This window comes from Semicossyphus pulcher, unplaced genomic scaffold (assembly GCF_022749685.1).
Source record: "Semicossyphus pulcher isolate SPU_LCO1_2020_fin unplaced genomic scaffold, fSemPul1.0.p SCAF_15, whole genome shotgun sequence".
Lineage (NCBI taxonomy): Eukaryota > Metazoa > Chordata > Actinopteri > Labriformes > Labridae > Semicossyphus > Semicossyphus pulcher.
Genome location: NW_027211659.1, coordinates 24,619,769 through 24,635,547, shown reverse-complemented (window position 1 = coordinate 24,635,547; position 15,779 = coordinate 24,619,769). Strand labels below are relative to the sequence as shown.

The following is a 15,779-nucleotide window of genomic DNA, read 5'->3' as shown; positions in this document are numbered from 1 at the left end:
GGGCTTCCGCAGAAAAAGCAGACACACCCCACAGTAAAACAACAGTCAAATATTAGGTAACACATCATTTGCCAACCAATTACCTCATCCAGTCCTCTTGCCTATCTCCCCCAGGGCACACCCATAAAAGTCAGTAATAAAAGCACACACCGTATTTTTAACACCCACTTAGTTGTGTAACATCCCTCAAACTGGGAACACTGTGTACAAAGTGACACTAAGATGTTGACATTTTGTCAGATGAATAGAAAGTTGAATGTTTTATTGAATAGGGACTAATTAAGATCAAATTGTTGCATTGGAAATGCATTTGTGAGAAAATATAAGTTCCCTCCTTGTTGTACTTTTAATAGACCTTTTAAGACTTTTTTTCTCAGCTGAGCACTAGATGGAGTTAACTGTCATCAGTTAACTCAGATTAGTTTTGCAGTAATGTGCAAAACTTCTTAGAGGTGCATGGTAAGGTTATTGCACGCGACACCAGATTTACTTACCATTACACTGTCGTCTTGAGTAATGTGTCCTCAAATCACGTTCCCAAGTGTTCACTTAGCCTGCCCCACACACCACACACGATTAAATGTGGAGCATCTAGGTGCAAGGACAAAGAATTGATTTGGATTCTTTGGTAAGTGGAAGATGCACGTGTCTCTACCGGAGTTCCACTGTCCCACAATGTCAGCCGAAAAGATCCCTCATCCCTTAATCCCCGCCCCTCCTCTCTGCCCAGTGACCCTTTGTCCATCACTTATTACAATCCCGCACTGCTTTGGCATGAGAGCCACAAGAGAGCAGCACTAGCAACAAAATTGACATGGTGAAGAGTAACACACACTCCAGACATGCTGAACAGTTCATTTTGTTTTGTTCATAGATTAACTATAAGACAAAGTATTTTGCAAGTACAAAGGGAAGCAAAAGATGAGGCTACAGTCATGCTAACGGCTATGAGTCTGTATTTAAAGTGGTGCTAGCTTGGCTTAGCTAGACTGACATAGTCTCAAAGTAATCAGTCTAAACACAAGCAAAAAAAACCCACATCCACTGTCCCGTACATGTACAGCAAAAAGACTTTTATTGCTAACCTCTCAGCAGCTGCTGCTCTCTGTGTTGCCGTTTGGGTTCCTGTTGCTGTCACCACAACCAGCACCCTGCCTGCCCTCTTTAGCAGTCTTATTACCCAGCCATTCATGTCTTGTCCTTTGATTATTTTGCTCGCAGTATGTGTTTGTTATAACAAGATTTTTTATGTTCCACAACATTTTGTGTGATTATGCTGGAGGAAGGAATAAAGGAGTTTTTGGCACTGTAGATTGTAAAGGAGTAATTGACACCTTGAACAAAAAATATTCATAATTCGGGTAATTGTTATAATAAAGGTGTCAGTCGTATGACAAAGGCTATTGTGGCAACTTTACTCCTCATCCTTCCCACCAGTTTTAATGTAGCAGAGATTGTGTCAAAGTTCCTGTTCTTTGAAGGACAGGACTGACTTTGTGGCCATGTTTAATTTAAAGGTACAAAGAGATGATTTTCAGGGAGGATAAAGAATGTAAACTACAATCCACAATGTACAACACTCACATATGTAAACCCAAAAATGGAGTAGAAACATCATTCTCCTGTAACATGGCTGGTTCCTATGGACCAAGTATGTGCGTTTGACCCAGCTCTGCTTTCATGTCAACTTGTGTTGGACACACCTCTTGTTCTGCTGATGGTAGAGTGAGGTGGTGTCACATTGTGATTGGTCACATGCATGTTTTGCCCCTCCATCAGAGCATGAGCGCACCCCTCTGAAGATGTTGCTCTTGTCTGTATACCTGTGCTGATGTATATCTGTGTATTGCTTTGACAGCTGTTTACCTGTGTATTAAAATATGATTTTTATGACTGAAAGTCGACTATAAACTCCACTGGAAATTTAATGGACAAAACAGAAGTGCAACTTTTGGTTGACTTTTCTCATACACTGGCATCATTTTCAAAGTAAGCAATTGTTCAAGTGTTAGGCCATCAACAGGTACCAGCTGTCAAGATGTCTGTGAATATGAAGCCGTTTGTTGAAACTGTGTCAATCTCTTCAGGTCGGTCCCCTCCTGGTCTTGCCAAGACTCCATTGTCAGCCCTGGGTTTGAAGCCCCACAACCCAGCAGAGATCCTTCTCAATCAAACAGGTTCAGGTGAGTTGTAACACTCACTTCAATAGAATCAAAAGTTTGGGTGGACACTCTGGCGACTGGGATGTTTTGGCGTACCAAAACAAAAAGCTTGTCAGCCAGATACACTCCCTATCAACACTAAAAGTATAGCGAGAAAAATCTTCTTTTCAACTCTCTTGCTATCCCTATGTTTACATTTTTCTGTTTCCCTGGATTATTTCTACTGATGCTTCACAGATGATGAGAGCAGTGAGGCAGAGGAAGGTAAGAGTGCTGCCATAATGCCACAGATCCTCATCATCATCGAAGTTTATTAAACTCCTCCAAACCCCTTTTCTCTCTACATCGTGTTCAGTTGTATTCCACCAATGTATCATGCGTGGCACAACCATTTCATTTCTTGTCTGGAAAGGTCACCACCATTTCAAATGCAATATATACTACACCAGGCATTTTACTTCCATTTTGTGGCACTCTTATTTGACATCTATTTTCAGTTTGGGTTGTTTTGTGCTATATATCACCAATTGTATAACACCAATGTTGGCTTAGTGTTTTGATTTTAACTTGGTACAAATAAAACAGTTTTTCTCCCACCCACTATTGTTATACTATTCACTTTCATTTTTACAGCCCTTTGGCAGTAGTTGTTGTCCACACAGTTTTGATGTGATTTATCGAACAATTCATAACAGTCCATGCTGGAATTGTCAAATTGTCAGAAAGAAAATGATCTCTGTGAGCCACACCTTTAACTTTAGCTTTTCTCTCTCACATTCAGCACCAAGAAGCTATGTAGAGTCTGTGGCAAGGTCGGCAGTGGCAGGCGGAGAGCAGCCCGCTTCACCTCGGAGCATTAGCCCACCAGGAGAAACTACAGCCCAGCAGAGAAGTCCAAGTCCCTCATCCCACACACTGAACCCACCTCTGTCCAGCAGCAGCCCCATCCAGAGCTCTCAGGGGTGAGTCACAGTTTTTGATCCAAGCACAGATCCTGGACCAAAGTGTTGGTGAACATATTTATTGTATTAGAAAATAAAGGTCATTTTTTAGATGGCCTCTTCTTTGCAAGGACAAACCATGTCAATCACTAATTACATATAACTATGTAAATACCATAAGCTTTTAAGGCAAATGTTCAGATGTTCTACTGGGGTACAAATAGACTCAGACCAGTGTTTTTAGTCTGCAAACTCATACTTCTAAATTAACAAAAGTGTACTTTTCTAATTCTCTTCCAGTGATCACCCGTTAGCAGAGAGCAGTGTTAGCACTCCGTCCCAACCCACTACTGATTCAGGCTTCCGCTCTCAGGCTACAGAGAGTGCCTACCCCACTCCAACTCCCTCATATCAAGTCCTGAATACCCCCACTCCTTCCTACCTAGATTCCAGCTCTCCAACCTCTTCCTACCTTGGCACTACTACCCCTACACTGTCCTACCTTGGTCCTAACACCCTACTGGGGAGCTATGTGCCCTCAGATCCCAGTCCGCCCATCTCAGAACCCTCCCAGACGACGCTAAGCCACGGAAGTCCCCTCGCACAGCACAGAATAAATATCCTTGGCACCATCCAAAACCCTGTTCTACAGCAGCACTCAGGTGCTAATCATGATAGTTCCATCATAGGCCAGCAAGCATTACCAGCCAATGGCTTTGATTTGGGTATGGTAGGGCTGGGTGGCAGTCCCATCCTTGGTCGTTGTCCGTCTCAGGGAGCTCAGAGCAGCCCAGTCCTCAGTAGACAGGCTTCTTTGGGACAGGGATCTCAGCGGAGCCCGGTTCTCAGCAGACAGCCATCCTTGGGCCAGCCTATGCAAAGCAGCCCCGTGCTCAGCCGACAGCCATCTATCACACACCCCCAGGGAAGTCCAGTTTTGGGCCGTCACCCATCTGTATCACAGGTGTCCCAGAGAAGCCCCAGCTTGGACCGTCACCCCATGCACAGCGGTTACACTACCCCAGATGAGAGACATGGGAATTTGTCACGACAGAGCAGCTCTTCAGGCTACCAGGGACCACCCACTCCATCCTTCCCCATCTCGCCTGCAGGCTATCAGGATGGGGGAATGATGGGAATGGGTGTGGGGTTCAGGCAGGGTAGTCCAGCCCCGAGTTTCCAGCCCCAGCTTCCAGAGAAGAGGCGCATGTCGAGTGGCGATAGACCAAACGGAGCACCGTCTTATGGCACGATGAACGGGAAGATCATGTCCCCTATGAGTGGTGGAAGCACTCCCGGCTACTTCCACACCCTCTCTGACTTCTCAAGGTTCAATATGCCTGGTAAGAACTTTCAATTTGTTGTGTTATTAAAGCCGACTTTGGAGTTCTTCCGTTTGCAGCTTTCATTCCTAAACCAGCTGATCCAGAGTCTACCTAAGCAATAGAGTAGCTTAGAGCCCAGTGTGTTGGCAACTACCTTACTGCTTGTGTTTTGCTTTTAGTCCATCCAAGGTATAAGGTGTTCTAACATAGATGCAGAGAGCTAGAGATCGGGATGCTAGGCATATTTTCCAGATGTAAACTCCAATGTACAACACAGCTCTGCCGAGAGAGCCGAATGTGTGAAATCTTTTGGGTACATCTTCAGTAATGTACATTGTGAACAACCCTGTTGTAGGACATTGGCTGATCCCATCAATGGTTTTTTAACATGACAGGGCTTGTCCTCACTATATAGACCAGTATTGGGTACTTCTGTGATGTTGTTTCTGTTTTTGTTTTTGTTGCAGATGGAAGTCCTGAGAGCAGGCTCAATGTCAAGTTTGTTCAAGACACGTCCAAGTTCTGGTACAAGCCAGACATTTCCAGGGAGCAAGGTATGATGCTGAGAGACTTCTCCCTTAAATTACCTTTGGAAATTATCTGTTGCTCTTAGACTTCCACCTTGATTTTCATCCAATTTACGTCCAGGCAGACAGAGACTTCTTTTCTATCACTCTTTTCAACTTCCATCACAGTTTTGTGGTCTTAGGTCATTTTAGTTTACAGCCTGTTATTGTGGTGCTCCTGAATTGCTTTGTTTAGGATGACTCATCTTAAATAAACACATTGTTGCATTCCAATGTGCAAAACATCATCCAACCCTATACGTCTACATCGTCTTTGGTTGTGTCTTCCTATGAAACAGATGATAGGTTTTGGACGACTAAACCCTTATGATAAATGCATCTAAACAAATGCAATGACGAATATGCATGGGTACGGATATACCCACACATGATTTTACTGGCATACACACATCTCTGTACTTATGTGTTTGGATGTGAGGTCAGTGGCTATTTGCTTCCCCATCTGCATCTGCTCATGGCCAGTATTGGATTACAGCATGTTAAATACAAGCACATGCTAAACTGCAGTGACATCACACACACACAGTTTATACCTAGTAACATGCACTCCTAGAAGAAAAGCCGCGCCATATGAAGAGAATTACAGAACATCTGCATGTGTTGCTCATCTCATCCATCTTTCCTTCTTAAACTATCACATGTGGACAGGCTGAGCCATTGAATTTAAATGGTGAAGTAATGAATCTAAAGCCCTTCCTCTTGAACAATGGAGTGTCTTAAACAAAGTGTCATGTTAGAAGTTGTAGTTTTAATGAAATACAGACTGACGGCAATTTCTCAAACGAAGCTTCAGGACGTTCTTCCTCCTTTCCTCATCCTTTAATGAGCTGCCAGTCTCTGAACTCGTAAAGGCTTTTGTCCATATTAAGCCAATGCAGTAAAAGATGGCAGTGTCCCTAAACGGGTTGTTGATATTTTATAAGCGCTATACTGATATTGTAGTGTCTTATCGTTATTTTAAGTGATGTATGTTTAACTGTAACTTGTAGCTGCCCGTCAGTGTGCTTAGGAACAGCATGTCTTTGTTATAAATCCTACCATCAGCATGTCAAGACGCTTAGAGTGTTAATTCTATCATGTCATGCTTAGCAGAAATCATTTTTACAACGTTTAACATCTCAGCAACATTATATTTAGTTATTAAAACACAGACCCTTAGTACAGACTTTGGCAGGTGTTTGGTATTAGACACATTTTGACTTGAAGATTGAGCTAGATGTAAATCAAGGAATTGTCAAAGTCACGACATTAGCATCCTGTTCTGATCGTGTGAAGTAACAGAATGTCCTCTGTGTTCCAGCGATTGGCCTGCTGAGAGAGAGGGAGCCTGGAGCCTTTGTTATTCGGGACAGTCACTCGTTCAGGGGGGCTTATGGCCTGGCTATGAAAGTGGCCTCTCCTCCACCCTCCGTGCACCAGAATAAGAAAGGTATGACGGGGCAAGATGTTGGTTTACATGAATGCCTTTTTCAAAGTCATTAGTAATGCAACAAGTATTCACATGGACGACGTCAGTGTTTTGCAGAGCTCTTCTTTCTCCCTATTTTGGTCTTTGTTCAGGATGAAGACAGAATTAAACATAATATCTTAATTACAAAGAATGAGGTGATGTCTCCATGTTAATCAGCTGTAAACTCACTCACCCCTCTCCCTCTCTTTTGTTGTAGGTGACGTCACCAACGAGCTGGTGAGGCACTTCCTGATTGAGAGCAGCCCTAAAGGAGTGAAGCTGAAGGGTTGTCCCAACGAGCCATACTTTGGTAAGTGACAGCCTGCTGCTCTCCCTCTTCCCTGAGCTACACACTCACGTGTACACTGAAAGCTTAGTGTAGCAATTCAGAGTTTGGAGGAAAAGTCAAACATGAACGCTCCTTTGTGTGTGCCCGCCTGTGTGTCTGTCACAGATCTGCAGCTCCTTCCAAGTTCTGTAACGTGTAATCCTTCTGTAATTATAGTATTGACTGAAGGGATCTAACTCATGTTCTTCCTACTAATTACACTACAAGGCTGTATGACGTTTGTTTGTCTGTGTTTGCGCGTGTTTGTGTGCATGAACACATAAAGACAAGGGGGAAAAAAGTTTACAGCTTGCCCCATTTTGGATTTGGCATAGGATCTTTGTCTTTCGTTTCTTCTCCTTCTCCTGTCTTAAACTCATAACCCGATGCATCTCTTTTTAATTTGATTTAATTGCTGTGTTTTATTTTACAACTACTAAAACAAAAGAAAGATGGTGTGTGATTTTCTACATAACTATTAGAAAAGATAATTGGCTTCCTAGAATGGGAATAGAACCAGAAGTGTCATTGTATTTTCTTTAAGGGCAGTCGATGTTGCTTTAAAAGTCTCTTTACAGATGTTAGTGAAAGTGCTGTAATGAAATTGACTTTACAGAGCTCTGGAGCCACAAAAGTATGCAACTTTTTTCCACACGTACATCTATTGAGGTTGCTAAAGGTAGCATTAGCTGGGTAAAAAATGGACTCAACCTCTTGGTGGGCCAGCAGGGGATGCCCCCTGGTTAATACAAAATCTGTTGTAACAGTTTATTGTGTTCCGTTGTGTATTTTAATGACATAACCATTCTAGCTACAGTAGATACGGTATCATAGTGGCAAATTAATTCAATATTAAGTGCCTGTTATTTATGGCTACAAAAAGACACAGATATTTTAACCATTTCCTAAATTACACAACATTATCACAGGAAAAAGTAGTGGAGTAAGAACTACTACAAGCACAGAAAGGTACAAAGACACCAGGTGTTTGCTTTCAATGTGTCATGTGTCTGTTCAACAGGCTGCCTGTCTGCCCTGGTCTACCAACATGCCATCACACCACTGGCCCTGCCCTGCAAACTACTTATCCCTACTACAGGTCTGTGAAACAAATACGTGTTATGGTTATGCCCTTTTTAGTGTTTCTGTGCATACAAATACATAAAAACTACATCTATGCTAAAACTGGGAACTTCACCTTTCTCTTGTTTGCTGCAGACCTAATTGAGGAAGTGTCAGAAGTAGCAGCACCAAATCCCCTGGCTGAAAGGCTGAAACAAGGAGCAGGTAACACATCAGCTCATTCTCTTTGTTAAAACTGGTCGGTTGACGGTCTCAGTTTTTGAGACTCGTGTACAGCCAACAGAGCTTTGACATAAAACCACAATGTATCTCAATGTATCCTCACTCATCCTACTGTATTCACTCATTCTGACACCATGACATCCTTGTTACCCCAGTGCAGAGGGCCCCTGCTGATTCCCATGGTAAACCCTGTGCACTTTTTTTTACTTAGAAACGCTCACCTGGAATGTGCATCCACTGTCTGTTAAATGTCTGCTAATGTTGAAACTTGCACCAATTAATGAAGACAAGTTATATAAAAGACCCTGCAAAACAGAATTTCTTGGGATGTTTTTACACTCTGCTGCCCTGCTTCTTTTTCATAACAGGCAGAATGTTTCATGTGGAATGATTTGGATGGATTGGTTTCTTAAACTGTTTGACCCTAGCTTTTGTTCCAGACAGCATGATGAGAGGAAAATAATATTTTTGCATGAACAGGCCCAAAACAAGCATTAATAACATGTTTTAACAGGATTGGGAGCAAATATTTAAAGCTTTGGTTCGTCCATATAAAATGTTTCTCATTTACAAAACTTGACTTTTTGATTTGGGTGTCTGACTGGGATATCTGATCTCTTCCCAGCATGCAACGTGCTCTACATCAACTCAGTGGAGATGGAGTCCCTGACAGGCCCTCAGGCGGTTTCCAAGGCGATATCTGAGACACTGGCTGCCACCTCTCCATCTACTGCCACCATTGTGCACTTCAAGGTGTCTTCACAAGGCATCACGCTGACCGACAACCAGAGGAAGTAAGTCTAAATCCACCTGGCACAAGATAAGACTGCACGACATGTGGAGACTTTGCTGCAGACGATTCTGGATGTCTTATCAAGCTTTTCTTTAAAAAGGGACGTATGAGCCTCTGAACCAAACCAGAAGCAATAAATGGCTAATGTAGGATTAAAGGGTCGGGGTCTTTTACTACAGTGTCAGTCAGGGACCAAATATTATTCTGTAAGGACACTTTTTACGAGTACATCATGAGCCATACATCAGCATGGCCAATCTTATATTGGTATTGGAATAGTCTCTATCTGCATATATCTGCGATAAATAACGGCTGCTCAACAAGTAGCTATTAATCATGGTATAGAAAATGCCTAAGATAAATTTGGTATAATTTGGGAACAGTGTCACCATTACAATACCTGTCCACTGGATAGCACGGACACGTACATTTGTGATAGTAAAATGTCCTCGTCAGTGCATTAAATTATTAAAAAGCCCATTTAATGTAATAAAATGTTAGAAATTATTAACATTTATACAATTGTTGTGTAAAGAGAGATTTTTAGTTTTTAAAGAACTGGCTTGAAAAAAGAAAAACTGCAGTTTTCTGCAACATTAATGCAAGGCTCGTCTTAAAACACAGGCAATTCAAACTGCTTTATATGGGCGAAGAAAAGCATTAGACACTGAAAAAGAATACTAATATTTAGAAAGAGTAAAGGAAATGTTATAATGGGAAAATAATAAAAAAAAATTAAATACATCCTTTTTTATTTTGGTGCCTTTGTAATCTGTATTGTGGTTTGCTGCTTTCACAGGCTTTTCTTCCGACGCCACTATCCTAACAACACTGTCACGTTCTGCGATATTGACCCTCAGGACAGAAAGTGAGTACAGAGACATAAAAATGATGGCTTAATACAACATTCATGGCTTGTTTTAGGCAACTCATAATTACAGGGTTCCTTTAAAGCATTTTGTCCAATGTACCAATGTTTTTTGATATAATTACTACTGTAACTGATCGTGTCCATCCTGTGTTTACCTCTCGGCTGTTTTTAAATGTCGACTTATTTTCCTCAAATCGTTACAGGTGGAACAAGCCTGAGGGAGGCACAGCCAAGTGAGTACATTTGTGTTGACTACACATCTGTAATCAAGGGTGGGGGGGCTACTCGATTCAGTGGGGGATATTTATTTAGGATTTGTGGCCCTTAGGTGACAAAAGGTCTTTTTACATTTGTCCCTGTGAAGGACTGCCCCGAGCTCTTGCACAGGGAAAATGGGGAAAAAAAGGGTCATGCTTGGGCTTCTAAAATTTGAATAGCTTAAGTACCTGAGTTATTATTTAAACTAAGCACTGCTGCAGAGGAATCTGCCTCTGAATATAATAAACAGCCAGTAATAATTATTAAGAAGGCTGATGTAAAATGATCTTTATTTGAATCACACCCTCAGTCGCTGTAGTTATTTCCCATTGACTGGCTTTTCACACCTCCAGATTGCATCCACTTCTTAAATACAGCGTGTCAGTGCCTTTTATCTGCATACTTTCCTAAATTCAGTCAGTAGTATCTCCTTATATACAATCTGCCCGTTGCAGGAAAGAGTAGTGGCAGAAGAGGAGTGGCTTTAGGGATAATGTTAGTTATACAAGATGTATTTTTACTTTTAAATAAACCTGCAAACCAAATATGAAATTATATCCTTTTGGTTATGTTTCCACTGTAGCACCAGTCCAACGCTTTAAATGTACTCGGGTGGCTTTTACTGTACATGTAAATCTCTAACTTTGTCTTCCCAGGCTCTTTGGGTTTGTGGCGCGTAAGCAGGGAAGCACAACAGACAACATCAGCCACCTCTTCGCCGAGATGGACCCCGACCAGCCCGCCAGCGCCATCGTCAATTTCGTCTCAAAGATGATCGCCGCGCAAAAACGATGAGAGCCGTCAGCAGACCCTGGCGCTTTTTTAAATGCCTTTGGTTATTCTCTTTCCTTTTAACCACAGACACTTACTCTCTGTTTTGGACATTTCAGCATTCAGTTCTACACGTCACCTTATTTTTTCTGCTCTTTTATGTTTGCGTCTGTGTGTTTGTGTATGTTAGCAAATGAAAGAGAAAATGATCGAGTGAGTGTGTGTGTGTCTGTGAGCGGCTTGCATGCATGTGCTTTTCTTCTCGGGCGGACTCCAGAATGGACCAGAGGAAGTGCAGGATGGGGATGGGCTGTGTGTGACAATGGGACGGGAGGCGATTTTGATCTCCCAGGCAGGGTAACACGTGAACAGTAAGAGGGGATGACGTTGTGTGTGCAAATGTTATTTTTTTAGCAATTGTTTCATTTCTATTTTTTTAAAGAAGAAGTCAAGTTGTTTGATGTAAAGGTGGATTGTAAATCTATCAGGCTTTTGACTGGTCAACCAAAGATTTAAAAAAAGTAGTCAGGGCGTGTATAGTGTGCCACTGTCAGAGGGTCGGAAGTATTCTTTTTGTAAAACAAACATGGCTGCTTAATCAAAAATACTGAACTGTCTCTTCCTGTATGTACTGATACTGTAGGTCAATTCTGCACAGCTGCAACCAATCTTTGCAGCTGGTTACGTCTCTGTAAATATTCTAGATTGCTTTATGAGTAGGACTGTTCTAGATGACATTTGGTGCCTGACTTTATTTTGTAACGCAGAGCTTTTTATGAAAAAAACAAAAAAGACGTATAACTCTTCCAGGCTGTCTTAAATATGCAAATAGCCAAATTTGGAAATAAGGTTGTTCTCCAAAATCCTGCAGGTCCTTCCCCGTTTAATGCAGTAGTGTTGCTAAAGATGCAACAGATTCCTCTGAAAGACTGAGGTTTTTTACGGTCTATGATTGTGAATGAAGGATGAAGGATTAGCTTCCTACCTGCTGTTATTGTCCACTACATAGCCACACCATTTCACTCAATGCAGAGGGGCCTAAAGTTGCTTTGTGATGATGATCTTTATAAAAAAAAAAAAGTGTCCTGCTTAACTGCTCTTCAGTTTTTAGTGTTGAACATTTCCGTCAATAGAAAGAAGCTCTTCTGCGTCAGCCGGCCAAAACTGTTAACACTCACAACCTAAAAGTAAGCTAAACATATAAATATACATATATAGATATATATAAAAACTTCCAAACAGTGACTTAAGATATTTATTTTTTTGCTTTGTTGCTCTATGTTATCTTGTATACATGTATTATAAAGTATACATCAAAATTACTGAACGCGAGAGGAAAAGATTGCTTTTTATTCTGGTTAAGTCATGTGCGTTGACATATATAAGGTGTAAAGTGTGTGCATTTCAAAGTGTATCACTGTTGTTTTTGAATGTTTTTTTCACAGCATTACTTCCTTTTGTTAACATTCTTGTTTTCTTGGTGAGGCTTTTATGTTTTTTTTTTTATTAAGAGGGGAAATATTTTGTATGAAAGATTTTCGTTACTAAAGTCCAAATTGGAGTTTTCCTAAAGTGATGCCAACACAATTGTTTTATTAACTTAAACCTGCCTAGAAAACACATTGTCCAAGTTTAGCACTTAAATGTTGAAGTATTATCAGTGTGTTGACATTGACAGACCCATTTCATGTCATGCATGTGTGGAAGCAGACTTCCTTTCCCCCAAATGATGTGGAGTCTGTTCATGGAAAACAGTCAGTTCAGTAAGTGTTTGCTGCCCTCATGTGGTGTCAGAGGATCATTACAAAAAGGAACCACTTATATTCTTATACAGTGTTTTAGCTGTGAAGTCAAAGGGTAAATGTTTGAGTAATTTGATCACAGAGAAAATGAATCTGAGAGAACTTAAATGTTGATTTATATGCTAACTCTCTTAGCATATTACTTTTTTATCTTGCATTGTAAAGTCCCGCTGAAGGACCGAGCAGTAGATAACATCACCCTCCTTTATGCCTGATGCTCTAGAAACAGACCGCAGCATGACGTAAACTAATTAAACAAGAGTTAGTTTAGAGGCAAACATTGAATCCAATGTAGTTCTTTGAAAATAAAAAAAAACAGCACTTACAGGGCTTTTATATCTGACTAGAATGTTCCATTATTTATTAGAAAGAGCCTGCATGCTCCAGTCAAGTCCTTAGATACACTGCTGACTGTAATCTGAACACCGTATCCTCCAATCTTATTCAATCCAGCCTTTTCCAGAATGATGCCATAGATACTTATCATCAGGTTGTGATTTCCATGTGACGACTGTGTCTTGACTCGGCTTATGAGACAGAAGAATCTATATTTTTGCCTATTAAGTGCTTGTTGAGAAAAGAGGATGTCCTCTACTTCAAACTGAATGTTAATCATTTGTTGCCAAGATGGAAACTCCAGAGACGTCTGCCCACTTCGACAGATCGGTCTGGACTGTAGAATGTGTGTGAATGAGCTACTATGCCTGTATAGAGCTTTGTCATTTTTTGGTTTGCTACATTGTATGGCTTTTACTATTTCTGATGAAAACACATTAAAAAGCAGTACAAATCGAAATGGACAACTTTGTTTTTTCTCTTCCTCACGACAGAATGAACCCTTTTCAAGGTTAGTTTGCCGTGAAGGTTTTATCATTGTCTTAGGACAATGCTGGTCATAAGCTGAGGCCTTGCAATCATGAGATCTCTCAGTGGAAGAAGTGTCAATTTGTTTCAATACATTCATCTAAAAAGTGGGCTGCATCCTATATACCGGTGCAACCAATATACCAGCATAAAATACAGAGAGGTATGTAATTGTTTTACGGTATTTTACCCAGTCGATGGCGCTATCCGGTTGTTAAGTGGTCACGTCACATCTCTGCATTAAACCGTTTCCGGGTCCGAGCCATTACAACGTCTCCTATTTACAACATGCCGCAGTGCTATTGTGTTTTCTTCGCTGTTTTAAGAGAGGAAAACTAACTTGATTGTTGCAAACGCTTCGTCACAGACATGCACGGTCATGATCGCCATTGCAGCCTCCACCCTCACAACAATCAAAATTACCGTAGGCTGCCTGCTACCGCTAGCTATAGCACCGGTAGCAGGATTGCAAACTCGACATGGCGAAAACAGACGGTAGGCTGTAATTTGTGTGTTTTGAATGCGTTTTAAATGAAAATAAATAAAATAGTGTTGAAATAACTTGGATACACGTTTTTATTAATAAATAGCTTTGGAAAACCTTTTTTACTCGGGGATGACTCCAAATTTTTACGGTAGTACTTTCCAACATAAGCCAGAATAAAATGTATTCAAACCTAAAGCACTATGTTTCCATTAAGATGACAGAGAAGTTAAAGTCAATTAAACTCCACCAAACCTCATGGTACAACTACACAATTTAGATACTGAAATGTAGAAATCCATTTAATGATTTTTTAAAGGGTCCTACTATTCTTTAAAGCACATTTTAACAAGACTTGGTCAAAAGCTAGTATGTGGCTGACTCTATCAGGTCAATGTGCGCTTTTGTGGGCAATGTGTTACAAGGAATGTCCTTATGAGGCCGATGACCACGTGTTTGAAAGCAGGTGTGTGCTGTGGACGTAGGTGAGGACAGCGGAGGAGGAGCAGCCCCGCCTACTCCCCGTACAAAGCATCCAGAGGCGTATAGATAAAGTCGCGTCAGTGGAGGTCCAATATGCTCCATGATCCGCCAACTGATCTGTTCGCAACTCTCTCTCTACGGCTGTGAAAGTACTGTCATTCACTCACTGACTCACTCAGTCAGTCAGTCAGTCACATACAGACCCATGTTCTCAAAAAGAGAATACGGTCACAAAATCAGTCACACATAAAAATCAAACATAAAGTATAAGATCTCTTTCAGCTAGTTTTTTTGGAGCACTCACTCAGTGCAGTTTTATTTATCTTATTTGGTTGGAGAAGTAACCATGGCGTCTGGCTCCAGGAGGATGAGACACGTCTTTGTCACAGACAGACTTTATGAATTACAGTAGAATAGCAACAAATCCCTTTCCTAATAAAACACACAGTCCTGACTCGCTTCAACTAGCGGGACTGTTGGTAGTGCACTCTCATGACATCACTGCATTAGTCTATAAAAGTTTGAAATTGTGATAATAAAATTTTATGGACCTGCAATTTTCTGTACCTTAGCAGCTTAATAAAATGATGAAAAAATGCAGACATTTAAAATGAGCAAGCTGCAGGAATGTGACACTATAAACTTTGTCATTCAGTTTATTTTAGTGATGTAATAAGGTTGCCCTTTCTCCAGTCTTGAGAACTCCCAACTCATAAAATGCTTGGACATTAAAAAGCATGGGAATGTTCAGGAACTTATATTTCACCAGACGAAAGAGGGACAGAGAATGAGATGACTGGATGGTGAAGAACAACAGCAATCCTCAACTTACAACTCAGAATGTTTCCTCATAAGGGAAAAGATGCAATTTGTGCTGTGGAGGAAAGGCAGACTGAACCGAGAGGCCTAAAGGACACCAACAGAACCGAACTCCTCCGAAATCTTTTCTACATGATATCTGTGACCAAATCCAAAGCAACCCATCCTACATTAGCTGAGACTAAGAAGTCATTCTTATGATACCACTACAGGGAAAGTGATGGGATTCCCACATTCAGTAAGTCTCATCCTCTGGGGACCATAAATGTCTGTACAATTTTTAATGGCAATATATCAGATGTGTAGTGGCTCTCAGTGAGGACAATACTGAGACATCGGAGGAGAAAGCACACGCCCACTTATGAAGAATGAGTTACAACTATGGTGACATCTCTATTCAACAAGCTTGATCAACATATGTTTACATTTACGGAACTCAATTCAGTGATTCATTATCAATATTAACAGATGTGCTTAATCTTTAAAAGCCACAGTGTTTTTTTGCTTCGTTTTCGCACCTTTTTTTGAGGTCTCTG

At 41.0% G+C, this 15,779-nt stretch overlaps 1 protein-coding gene across 9 annotated transcripts in view; it reads left to right on the top strand.

The window, feature by feature from the left end:
• tns1b (tensin 1b) overlaps positions 1-13,381 on the top strand; it is a 177,978-nt gene extending 164,597 nt beyond the window's left edge. For 6 of the 9 annotated variants that reach the window (XM_069662594.1, XM_069662591.1, XM_069662589.1 and 3 more), the window contains 13 exons: positions 2,088-2,183; positions 2,944-3,124; positions 3,404-4,446; positions 4,896-4,982; positions 6,316-6,444; positions 6,683-6,775; positions 7,815-7,892; positions 8,012-8,080; positions 8,254-8,280; positions 8,724-8,892; positions 9,691-9,759; positions 9,966-9,995; positions 10,677-13,381. In XM_069662594.1, the coding sequence (XP_069518695.1) occupies positions 2,088-2,183; positions 2,944-3,124; positions 3,404-4,446; positions 4,896-4,982; positions 6,316-6,444; positions 6,683-6,775; positions 7,815-7,892; positions 8,012-8,080; positions 8,254-8,280; positions 8,724-8,892; positions 9,691-9,759; positions 9,966-9,995; positions 10,677-10,815 (2,210 nt within the window). In that variant the 3' untranslated portion in view covers positions 10,816-13,381. The remainder of the gene's footprint in view (positions 1-2,087; positions 2,184-2,943; positions 3,125-3,403; positions 4,447-4,895; positions 4,983-6,315; positions 6,445-6,682; positions 6,776-7,814; positions 7,893-8,011; positions 8,081-8,253; positions 8,281-8,723; positions 8,893-9,690; positions 9,760-9,965; positions 9,996-10,676) is intronic. The other 3 variants (XM_069662597.1, XM_069662596.1, XM_069662592.1) reach the window with 1 other exon arrangement.
• Positions 13,382-15,779: the final 2,398 nt, after the last annotated feature.